The 12994-nt window shown below is 19.2% G+C and overlaps 4 protein-coding genes across 4 annotated transcripts; all 4 read left to right on the plus strand. All coding sequences in view use genetic code 6, as the record gives it.

Annotated features, from left to right (window-relative positions):
• Nucleotides 1–3147: 3147 nt before the first annotated feature.
• Nucleotides 3148–3405, plus strand: TTHERM_000925491 (hypothetical protein; the record flags this gene model as incomplete). The annotated part of the gene is made up of 2 exons (XM_012799605.1): nt 3148–3182; nt 3270–3405. The coding sequence occupies 2 exons, from the start codon at nt 3148–3150 to the stop codon at nt 3403–3405; spliced, it is 171 nt and encodes a 56-aa protein (XP_012655059.1).
• Nucleotides 3406–3561: 156 nt separating this feature from the next.
• Nucleotides 3562–3861, plus strand: TTHERM_00925520 (hypothetical protein; the record flags this gene model as incomplete). The annotated part of the gene is made up of 1 exon (XM_001031168.1): nt 3562–3861. One exon carries the CDS (start codon nt 3562–3564, stop codon nt 3859–3861), a length of 300 nt encoding a protein of 99 aa, XP_001031168.1.
• A 4526-nt stretch (nt 3862–8387) lies between these two features.
• On the plus strand, nt 8388–8810 carry TTHERM_000925521 (hypothetical protein; the record flags this gene model as incomplete). The annotated part of the gene is made up of 1 exon (XM_012799606.1): nt 8388–8810. The coding sequence occupies one exon, from the start codon at nt 8388–8390 to the stop codon at nt 8808–8810; it is 423 nt and encodes a 140-aa protein (XP_012655060.1).
• Nucleotides 8811–10375: 1565 nt separating this feature from the next.
• Nucleotides 10376–12636, plus strand: TTHERM_00925550 (hypothetical protein; the record flags this gene model as incomplete). Its single annotated transcript, XM_001031171.2, has 5 exons — nt 10376–10401; nt 10501–10678; nt 10736–10897; nt 10952–10996; nt 11068–12636. 5 exons carry the CDS (start codon nt 10376–10378, stop codon nt 12634–12636), a joined length of 1980 nt encoding a protein of 659 aa, XP_001031171.2.
• Between the last annotated feature and the right edge of the window lie 358 nt (nt 12637–12994).

Below are 12994 nucleotides of genomic sequence, written 5' to 3' on the forward strand. Positions count from 1 at the left end.
AAATTTATTAAAAAGTAGATATATTGATTGACTGATATATAGATAGAAAAATAGAAAGACAAAGAAAAAAATAGAAAGATAGATATCAGAAAAAATCAAAACAATTTACAATTTCAGATAATTAAATAAAAACCTTATATTTCAAAATTGTTATTTATAAAGAGTAATAAATACACTTTTTGGAATTAATTTTTATTTTTTTTTCTTTAAAGTGTAAGATTCATTTCATCAAAAATTATAAATAAGATTACTCTTTTAATTATAATTTTTAACCATTATATTAAATATTTTTATTTTTTAAATAATATCTATGGTTTCTAAGTAGCCATAATCAATATGATTATTATTTTTATCAATATTTTTCTAAAATAAATATTTGATTTAAGCTAATCTTATTAATTTTTAGAATAAAGAAATATAAATTCACTCTTATCATTTTAATATTTTATTTTTATATAAAATTATATTATTTATTTACCAAGCTAAAAAATTTACTGAGAAGTTTTTTTTTCTTTTAAAAATCTTCTATTTTCTGATTCAATAAAACTGTAATAAATATAATTTATTTGTAATGAAACAAAGTTTATTGTAATTTTATCTCTTTCTTATTAAAAATATCCTTTTAATAAACACATTTTTATTAGCTATGAATTCATTATTTATGAATTAATTTATTTATTCCTTTTATTAGTAATTATGTTATCCTTAGTTTCAAATTAGATTTGTGATTCTTGAATACTTATATATATTCTTCTTTTTCTTCTTTTTGAATTGTATCGCTTGATAAATTGCTTAATAATTATTCTTCTCAATGATTTTCTAGAAATTCTTTTAATATAACTTCTCTATCTGTTTATAAATTAATCCTAAATTTATCAAAGATATAGATAATATAAACCTTATTAAGAAATTTCTTTAATTTTAAAAAGTTATTTAAACAAACAATTTTTATTTCTTTTTTACTTATTTTTTTATGTATTAGTACATTTTCTTAATTATTTAAATTAATCCCACTTTCCTTAAATGAACTAATTACTAAATTATATCAATCAAATCCCATGCTTCAATTGCTAATATTAATACACAAAAATTGCTTTATAATAATATCCTTTTTCTATAGATTATTTGTTTATAACCCTTATTAAGTTAACCCATCATTAAAAAGGTAATTTATTTTTTCTTCAATAGGCTAATAGAAAAATTAATGAGTTGAAGTAGTCTTTTTGCGCATGGAATTTTGATAGATAATTTCACTTTAAATAATTTTTTATTAGAAAATAAATTAATTTTATCTTTAGTTTCTTCAGATTTGTAGATTTGTATGATGAAAATGGATCTAAAATTAGAATTTGGATTTATTAAATTCAAATTACAATTTAAAAATAATTTTATCTAATCATTTTTAGGCTAACTTTTAATTCATCCAATTTTCACTATTAATACTTACAAATAAATTTGTTGGTAAGTAAAATATGATATTACCTATTTCTAGAAAAAATAAATTTTAATATAAAAATTTAGAAATTGAATTTTAATTAATTTTAATTTTATATTATTTAAAAACAAATAAATAAATAAATAAATAATATTGGTAATTTATAATCTTAAGAAATTATAACTAAATTTATTATTGCTCTTTTTTAGCTCATTTTATATTTTAATTAGGACTATATGCTTGAAATATTTTAAATACAAGTACTTTAATACTCCATATAAAAATATATTAATCTCCAACCATATGTGTTAAAATGTTTTATTTGATTTATCTAAAAAATAATGATAATCAATATTTTTTATCCTTTTTAAAAACATTTTATGATTTAATGTTAGAAAAACTTAAATAGAGGGTGATCATCAATTTTCTAAATTTTAGTATTTTATCTTAAGCACCGATGGTTTAGTGGTAGAATAGAGCGTTGCCATCGCTTTGACCCGGGTTCGATTCCCGGTCGGTGCATTTTTTATTTTAATTTTTCAAAAAAGCTTTTTGAATTATAAGCATAAAAGCTTTCAAATTAAAATGATATTATTAAAGAAATCAAGCCTCTTTTAGCATTAATATTTCAATATTTAATCAAAAATTGTATCATTAAATTAATGTTTATTTCTTTTTTCCTATTTTATTTAATTAGTAAAATGATTAATAAATATTTTAAAGTTCAAATAATAAAATAAAATAATAGGAAATCGCTTTATTTTTTTAATCTAAATATATTTTAAATATTAAATAAAACATTTGTTACCAATCAATTACCTTGCAATTTTAATTTTTTCCTAAAAACAATTTTTGTTGAATACTTCTATTTTCTTTTTTACATGTTCATAATAGTAATTTAAAATTTTTAATCCAACATTTCCTTTCTTAAGCTCAATTAAAATTATATTTTTAAAATAATTTGATAAACAATCTAAAATATTTTTAATTTAATTTTGTTTTAATTTGTATGTAGAGTAATATTTATAAAATTTTTAATAAAAAAACATATTTTTATAAACAAACTCAACATAAAACATTTATATTATTTAATGAATATTTTATAAATATAAAGATGAAAATAGATTTTTTTATTTATTTACGAGATATAGAGCCCGTTTTTAGTTTATAGCTAAAATTTAAAACAAGTTTATTATCTTGAAAACATAAATATGAACCTTTAATTAATTATAAAATTGTATATTTGCTCTGAAATGAAACCACAAATTATTCGCTTTAATTTATTAAAATAGTATTATAATCTTCAATCACAATTAATACAATTTTAATCTTTTTAGTTTTAATATATTTTAATAAAACATAAAAATAAAATTGAAATCGTATTTTTGATCTATTAATGAGCAAAGAAAAGTAAGCTTAATTTTTTCAAATTCGATAATTTTATTTTCTTATTTTTTAGTATCATATTTCATTACACACTTATTTGATCCAGACTCTAAGCAAAGTGTTCTGATTATTTGCTTGATATTAAAGATTCATTTTATGACTTAGGTTATAAGTCAGACTATTTTTCTTTGTAGCATATATTTAAGGAAAAAAATCCATATACTATAGAGTTAATAAATCCATTTAGCACTCCTAGCTATAAATCAAATTAATGTAACCAGTCTATAGACTATCCTCCAGTAACCAGCTCATAAAATCTTTCAAACATGATCCATATCCATAGCAGTATTAAAATAACAGGGTATAATATTAAGCTTTTTATATTTACTATATTTTATTAATCCTTGTTTTTGTGGAAATCATACAATATTCTTATTACAAAAAATAGTTCAAAAGAAATAGAAGCAATAAAAGGAATAAATGATAGCACTATTTTCAAGATTATTCCAGTTGTATCTTTTGATTAACCATCATATTTTCTCACAATAAGAAAACACATAATTTCACTCATTGGCTCAGTGTGACCATAGTTATTTGTTATGAAAGGAATTATTGCTATTAAGGTAGGAAGAAAGAAAGTAAATTTACAATAGTGCAAAATCGGATTCTTATAACTTACATGTCTTTTTTTAATAAAATAAGAGTATAGTACCCAAGAAATTATTAAAGAGCTAAAAAACATGCCGTTTGTTGCTAAAAGTTTTAAAAAGGCTTACAATTTACATGTAGAATCATTTAAATAAGCACTCGAATCTATTGCAAGATAGAGTATAGGAGTCAAGTAATTAAAACTTAGAACAAAATCAAAAAAAAATATTGGAAAAACTAGTTTAAAAGCATATGTTCTAGAATATCTGTTAAATAAAAAATAAGCTATGAGGAATCCTGTTGAAATCCAAGATAAAAGTGAACATATTAATAATGAAATCATCTAGAAGTTATTGCCCATTTTAATTTTAATAAATCTATTGAGTATTTGAAACCTAAAATTCAACTCTGACTGACTAGCTTTAATTAATTTTTCTACAAATTGATCCTTTTTTTGAAAAAAAAATTATAAATTTGATTTTACAATAATTTATTATAAAAATAATAAATTTAAGATGATTGAATTTAGTATTTGATCAATAATATTTAGTTGAATTATGTAAGTTGATCACCTCATTTATTATCACTTCAAACTTAACTATAATTTTTTTACGTATACTGATTAGTTAGTTAGTTAATCTAATTAAAAATATCGAGGGGGATTTTTTCTTCTCTTAACTTGATTAGAATATCCTAATTAATCAAATAATAAATCATAAATTAAATATTATTCATTTAATTTAAATCAATTTCCCACTGCTTTAAAGCTAATTGCATATAAGATGTCATTTTCTTTAAATTTGTTATTTTCCACATCCATTTTTTAACGAAAAAGTAACTTAATCAATCCTAGAAACAAAATAAAAAGAAGAGTAAAATCAAATGGCTACTAAATAAAATGAGAGACACATAAATTAAAATAAAGAAAATAGCATTTAACATACATATATTATTTTCACTGACTTATAAATTTTTAAATGTTGAGATAGATTAAATAATTTTTATTTTAGAATGCAATCAAAAAATATACAATTAATTACTAAGGTAAAAGTAGTAGTAATATTTAATAATATAAACTTTTTACAAAAAATTTACATTTTCACAAATTTTTATCTCATAAACTATTAATAAAATAAAGCAGATAGCTTTAAATACTTCTATTTAATTAAGTTGTTTAAAAATTTTAAGATAAATAAATAAATTAAATAATAATTGTAATAATAACCTATTTTTTAATTTATTAAGTAAATTAATAGATTTAAAATTTTCAATTTTTTAAGACTATTGAATAAGCTTTAAATAAAAAAGTTTAATATATAAAAAATATTTATTAGTTTTTTTGCTTTAAAGGATTTAATTCATAGCTATTGCCTCAAATAATTTTAATTTTTATAAAAAATAATTGCTATTAACAAAATAATAATCTTTAAAAAATTTTAACTTATTAAAAATTGTTGTATTTTTTTTTTACTTATTTTGAAGAATTGTGTATGGTTTTAATTTAATAAAGTTTTACTTTTCTTTATTGCTTAAAAATTTTGTTTATTTTTTTAAAAAATTAGATACTTTTAGTATCCACATTAAATTGTAGATTGAATTATTATTATTCTATTAAAAATAAAACAAAAGAATAAGATGTTAGTGATAGAAGCATTTGATTCAATTTATTTATTTATTTAAAAAAAAAAAGTGAATTGAAGGAAAAGTTACGTTGAAGCTTACTATATCGTTATTAATTATTTCAAATTAAAAGTAATAAATTAGGAGTAGAAGAATAAATTGAATGAGTGCTTAGAATTTTTCATAGAATTTATTGAACGATTCTTATGTTTTTTTATATGGAGCTATTTTTTAATAAATCCTATAATCAATCAACCACCTCTACAAAGATAAAGATATAAATATTGTAAATATTAAAAGTAAATTTAGGAAGACCATGAGTTAAGATAAATTAATTATTTAGCATGTTCATGGAAAAGATTTAATCAAGGGCATGAGAAAGATGCTCCTAAGTTTATAATGTAAAAAATAAAAGAAATATTTTATGAGCTATTGAAAGTGTATGGTCAATCATAAAACATAATATCTGGAATAAAATATTAGATATAAAAAATTAAGAATTATTATTTGAAATGGTTTTTATTTGATTTATTAGAAATAAAAATTGCAATAAATAATAGATATGATTTGTGATAATGAAGGAATACATTGGGAAAGAAGGAGGTGCATTAAACATTTGATTTATTAAAATATATTTATTTTATTATAGTTACTACTTTTTTATGGCTAAACTAAAAGACTTAAACCACTCTTTTTTTTAATTTTTTTTTATTAAAATATATAATGTATAGTCTTATTTATAAATTCTTTAAGTTAATTATATTTATTGTAGGGTTAAATGTTTCTAATAAATACATAATAAAACAAAAGAAATATATTATAAATATAATAAAATTTAATTTTAAGTTGTATTCTGAGTGCATTTATATGTGCGAGTATTTCTATTCTATTCTATTAGTAATTTAATTGTTACTTTTTAAATTATAAAAAAATATATATAATTAATTAGTTAGTTATAATTTTAGAAGGAATAAATGAAGAAAAAATAAGAAATAATAAGAAAAAATAAAAAAAGCATATGTTGAAAATAAAAAAAGGAGTTAAATTAAGAAAGGTAGAAGAAAAATAAACACAAGTTAAATAAAAATAAAAATAAAAGTAAATCAAATAAAAAGCTAATAAACAAATTAAAAGAGCTATATTGTTTTAAATTCAATTTTATTAGTAAAAATATCACAATCCTAAACAAAAAAACTGAATTTACTAAAGATAAAGTGTCAAATTTGTTTGAGAGATTAGTGCAATTTGCTAAACCAAAACCTAAGCCTAATGCATCTTAATCGCCAATTTTATTGTAACTTTTGAAATATTGAAATAAAAATATATAATAAATTAGTAATTTAGAAGGAAAAAATAGAAGAAAAATAAAAGCAAGTTCAATAAAAAAGAAAAGTAAATCAAATAAAAAGCTAATAACAAATTAAAAGAGCTATACTATTTTAAATTCAATTTTATAAGTAAAAATATAACAATCAAAAACAGTTAAATTTAATTTACGCAAGATTAAGTGTTAAATTTGAGAGATTAGTGCAATTTACTAAACTAGAACTTAAGCATGATACACCAATTCCACCAATTTGATTAAAACTTTTTAAATATTGAAGAAAAAATATATAATTAATTATTTATAATTTTAGAATGAAAAAATTGAATTAATAAATAATAAAAGCAAATATTGAAAATAAAAAATGATTTAACTTTAGAAAGATAAAAATAAACACAAGTTCAAAATAATAAAGAAAAAGAAAAGTAAATAAAAATCTAATAAACAAATTAAAAGAGCCATATTATTTTAAATTCAATTTTATAAGTAAAAATATGACAATCCAAAACAAATAAACTTAATTTACTAAAGATCAAGCATCAAATATGAGAGATTAGTGAAATTTGCTAAAGCACCACTTAAGCTTGATGCACCTTAATCACCAATTTGATTGCTTCTTTTTAAATTGAAGAAAGAAAATAAATTAATTAGTTATAATTTTAGAAGGGATAAATGAGAAGGGGGGGGGGGGGGGGGGGTTCTTCAAAATAGTCAAAATATTTTTTTTTTCGATCAAATTGAAAGAGTCATTTAATTAAAACAAATATTATTTATTAAAAAAATTCAATAAAAATCAAACAAATATATTTAAAAAATCGTCAGATTTTAAAATTAATCTTTGACAAAAAAAAAAATTTTTTGTATTTTAATTAATAAATCATAAAAGCAAATATTGAAATAAAAAAATTAGTTAAATTAAAAAAAATAGAAGAAAAATAAACTCAAGTTCAATAAAAGAATTAAGAAAAGTAAATCAAATAAAAAGCAATAAACAAATAAAAGTAGTTATATTGTTTTAAAATCAATTTGATAAGTAAAAATATAACAATCCAAAACAAATAAACTGAATTTACTAAAGAAAAAGTGTTAATTTTGAGAGATTAGTGCATTTTGCTAAAGCGGAACTTAAGCTCGATACACCTCTATTACGAATTTAATTGTTACTTTTTAAAAATTAAAGAAAAAATATAAAATAATTAGTTTTAATTTTAGAAGGAATAAATGAAGAAAAAATATGAAATAATAAAAAATGAATTAATAAATAATAAAAGCAAATAATGAAAATTAAAATATGAGTTAAATTAAGAAAGATAGAAGAATAATAAATAAAAATTCAAAAAAAAAAAAGAAAAAAGAAAAGGAAATCAAATAAAAAGCAATAAACAAATTAAAAGAGTTATATTATTTTAAATTCAATTTTATAGTTAAAAATATCACAATCCAATACAAATAAACTAAATTTACCGAAGATCAAAAGTCAAATTTGAGAGATTAGTGAAATTTGCTAAAGCAGAACTTAAATCTGATACACCTTTAATACCAATTGAATTCTAACTTTTTAAATATTGAAGAAAAAATATAAATTAATTAATTATTTATAATTTTAGATGGAATAAATGAAAAGTAAATATTAATTATAAAAAATGGGTTAAATTAAGAAAGGTATAACAAAAATAAACACAAGTTTAATAAAATAAAAAAAAAGTAATCAAATAGAAAGAAAGTTAATAAACAAATTAAATGAGCTATATCGTTTTAAATTCAATTTTATAAGTAAAAATATCACAATTCAAAACATTTAAACTGAATTTACCCAAGATGAAGTGTCAAATTTAAGAGATTAGTGCAATTTGCTAAAGCAGAACCTAAGCTTGATGCACCTTTATTCATAATATGTTTATCACTTTTTAAATATAGAAGAAAAAATATATAATTAATTATTAATAATTTTAGAAGGAGAAATGAAGAAAAAATATGAAATAGTAAAAAATCAATTAATAAATAATAAAATCAAATATTGAAAATAAAAATCAGTTAAATTAAGAAATATAAAAGAAAAAAAAAAAAAAATATAAAAAAGAAATTTAAATCAAATAAAAAGCAAAAAACAAATTAAAAGAGCTCTTTTTTTTTAAATTCAATTATATAATTAAAAATATCACAATCCAGTATAAATAAACTGAATTTACCTAAGATCAAGTGTCAAATTTGAGATATTAGTGCATTTTAATAAAGCAGAATATAAACTTGATTCAGCTTCATCATTAATATAATTGCCACTTTTTAAATATTGAAGAAAAAATAAATGAATAATTAGTTATAATTTTATAAGGAAAAATGAAGAAAAAATATAAAATTATAAGAAATAAATTAATAAATAATAAAACTAAATATTGAAAATAAAAAAATGAGGTAAATTAAGAAAGATAGAAGAAAAATAAACGCAAGTAAAATAAAAAAGAAAAAGAAAAATAAATCAAGTAAAAATTAAAAAAATAAATTAAAAGAGTTTTATTATTTTAAACTTAATTTTATCAGTAAAAATATCACAATCCAAAATTAATAAACTACTTTTATCAATTAAAAGTTTTATAACAAAAAAATAAATAAAAAATAAGTAGCGAATTTAAAAAATTTAAAATGAAAAGTAAGTTAAAATAACTAAAACAACATTTGTAAATAAAATTTACTAATTTAGGGGATAATTTCTATTAGAAAAATAAAATTTTAAATGAACTGAAAGTTAAATATATAAAAAATATTAATTATTAAAATATACCTCAGATTAATATAAAGAACCTAATGAGATTAAAGTGAAGAGTTTAAAAACTTTTTACATTAACAAAAATAAATTTAAATTATATTTATAAAAAAATAAATAATTACTTCTTCTAATTTGTTGTAATATTTAATCTATTGCATAATTTATTTTTTTCAAAAATATTGAATTTCAATTTATACAAATTTAATTCATATTTAATGGATAAAAAGAACAAACAAATTATATGAATTTACAAATTTATTTTTAGTAAGAGAAATCACAAAGAAATAAGTGTAAAATTCATTATTAGATCTTAATATTTTTATTTAAAATGTATTCTTAAAAATATACTAGGAACTAGAGATTGGATATAAAGGATAATGATAATGAGAACTCACCAGAATAAAATAAATTTTTGATGTATTTAGGCGCATAAATTTTGCTCACATGATTTGCGCACAAATGATATGCACTGTGCGGCAAGTGCGCACATTTTACTATGAACTCATGCATCTTAGTTTTTTGAATACTTTTGCAGACAACTAATCCATGTTAACCTAAATATTTTCATAGAATTGGAATAGAAATTAATGTGCTTTAGTTTTATATTATTGATTTATTTTTAATGTGTATATATTTTTATTATTATTTATATCTTAAAAAATATAAAAACAAACTATTGGTATGAATCAATATTAGCTGAGTAACAGTTTACAGTAAAAAGATAATGCCACCTATAGGATATTAGTAAAAATATTGTACATGGTTTAACTCTGTATAATGTAAATAAAGAATATTATGCTTGAAAAGGATTAAAATGAATAAATGTTGAGGTTGCTTTTAGAATGTGCATAAATATTATAAAAATTAGCAATATTCTTATGGTAATTAATAAATTGTTTGATAGATATTTAAATATTTAATAATTTAGATATTTATCAATAATTAATTCATTTACTTAATTGTTATTTTTAATCCATTGAATTATTATTTCTAAATCAATATAAGTCATTTATATATAATTCAAAGCGGTGATATAAGTTTTTGCAATTAATTATTAAATAAATTCTTGGTTATCTTTAGATTTATTTTAATCACAAATAGCTGAAAATTAATAATTTTGATAAAAATAATATCTTGTTCCAATTCACATACAAAACTTAAAGACTACTTCTTATTTTTCTTTCTTGCTTTTACAAAAATGGATGAATGGCTTAACAGAGCCGAGTAATTGATTGATTAATTTAAATATATTTTCTTTTGCACATTTATTTAAATCTTCCTTCAAAAATTTAATTATTTGTTTCATAATACTTATAAAATTAGTATTTCAACATACCTTACTCCAAAGCAGCTGTCTTAAAATAATAAAGCTTCAAAAGATTTCAAAGTTGAATACACAAAAGATTAGCAACTACTAAATTATAATGGATTGAGAGATAAGTATCTAAAATCTTATTTTCAAGGCGGTCTTGTGAAAAATCACTTAATCAAAATTGGTTTAGTATAATTATACTTAAGATAACAATTTTTATTTTCAATCATTTTTATTGTATTTTAGATTCTACCTGATGGTTCTCCTAAAGACAAGATTTTTGATTTTAAGCCTCATTGGATAAATTAATTTGATGAAGAAAAAGCTAAGATAAAGAAGGAAGCTGATAAGTAAATTAGAAATCGTAAGAATAATTGTAGAAGCTCTCTTGGAGATCATAAGGGATATGTAACAGCATATTTAATTCATATAACTTAATTAATATGTTATTCAAAATAAAAGTAAGATGAATCAGAGCTTTATAAGTTGCCTCCTCTATAATATTAAGTAAAAACTAATTTATTATTTGAATTTACGTAGCTGAAACCTTATTTTGTTTGTTATTATAAATATATTAGATAAGAAGTTAGACACCAAAAATAGAAAGACCTATTATTAATAAAAAGCATGCATAGAAAGCTTAATTAAGATTAAATACAGATGAAGATTAAGGATTAACTGCTAATTAGCAGTAGTAAATATCACCATAAGAATCTCAAAATGGAAGAATTAAGTATTTTAAAGCTGAAAATAGTAATTTAGAAGGCTTAAACCATTTAAAATAAAGATAGAGCCATTTGAAATAGTATTTATAAAAATCAACATTTAGAGTAAATCAATCTTATGATGGAGCCACCTATGCTTATGCTGCTAGAAATTCTTAGAAAAATCTACATAATTAGTAAAAAGAAAAATCAATCGAAATTGATAACTAAATGATAAATTTAAAACTAAACCCTAAATATTAATAATAGCACCCACATCAAGGTAATTTTATATAAAGTAATAATGCAACACCTATCAAAGCTTAGCAAATAAATTTTGATTAAGAAAACTCAACTTAACAAAATATTATTTTTTACAACCAGAATGCAAAACAAAATGTTTATAATAGCACATCTTACAATCAATCACCAATTTACTAACAAAATTAATAAATTATCATACCTAATAATAGATATAGTAATAAAAAAATATCTAAAAATAAAAATAAATAAATAAACCACAATTAAAACTAGGAAATTAAAGATCTAATTTAGCAAAATGATACAACATAAATAAAAGGAAACATTAAATAAATTTTATCAAGTAAAAACAGAGAAAACTAAAAATAATTTAATTTCGATTAACCAAATTTTCCATAATCGACTAGATAGAAAAACTTTTAAACAGATTTCTCATAAAATAGGTAGAATATTAGAAACAGTAAAGATTAATCATAAAATTCTGAGATGATTCCAGCTATTCTTAGTAAATATCAACCATCACCAGCAAATAAATAAATAACCACTAAATTACATGCCCAACACATGCAAGATATGTAATAAAAATTTAAAACTTAGCCTAATTCAATTACTTAGTCTCCTCCAAGCAACTAATAAGGAATAAGTACTGGAGATGAATCTGATAGCAGTCACCCTTCTAAATAATGTGTTTAATTTATAATACAACAAATAAATACAATAGAGTATACTCCCTAAAACTAATCTAAAGATAAAATACAAAGTTCTAAGAATTAATAACTTCCTATATTCCTTGTTGATGAAGTTAAAAAAGATGATTCTACTAAATTTAAAGAATATTAAATATAATCAAATATATCCTAAAATTCATTGAGCCCTTACAGATAAAGTAACTAAGAAGCTTTAAACTCAAATAAAATATCTAATCATATGAATGTGATGCAAATGTAACACATGCAAAAATAATAATTACAACAAGAATCTTCTAAAGATATTCTACAATAGTCTGATGCTCTGTAGAAAATGATTCTAATGCAATAAAACAAAGGACAATAAAGGAGTGTAATTACTTAAAAATTAGTTTTACCTTAAAGCATTAGCGTAGATGTATCAGAAGAGGCTCTAAAACAATAGAAATTGTCTTCTTAATACTAAAATTGTACAAATAAAATTAATAATAATTGAATAAATTATATTCTTTCAAAACAAATAAATATATAAATAAAAATAATTAGAAACTTTGTATTATTTTAAAATTAACTTATTTATTTATTAAAAATCAGTAATTTTAAAAATAAAATATTATTATTTATTACAACTAATTGTTTAATCTTATTAAAATAAAGATGATTATTAAATATCTAATAAATTTTAAAAATCAAATTTAGATATTAATATTTAGTTTTAACGTAATTGCTTTTCAAAATATTTGCTTTTTATAGATATTTAAGTACTTAGAAAATTAATTTTTATAAATTTATCAAAAAAATAAAATTTTATTCTGAATTCTTAAATATATTTATTTTTTATATTTTTTATTTTT

This window comes from Tetrahymena thermophila (assembly GCF_000189635.1).
Source record: "Tetrahymena thermophila SB210 genomic scaffold scf_8254448, whole genome shotgun sequence".
Classification (NCBI taxonomy): Eukaryota; Ciliophora; class Oligohymenophorea; order Hymenostomatida; family Tetrahymenidae; genus Tetrahymena; species Tetrahymena thermophila.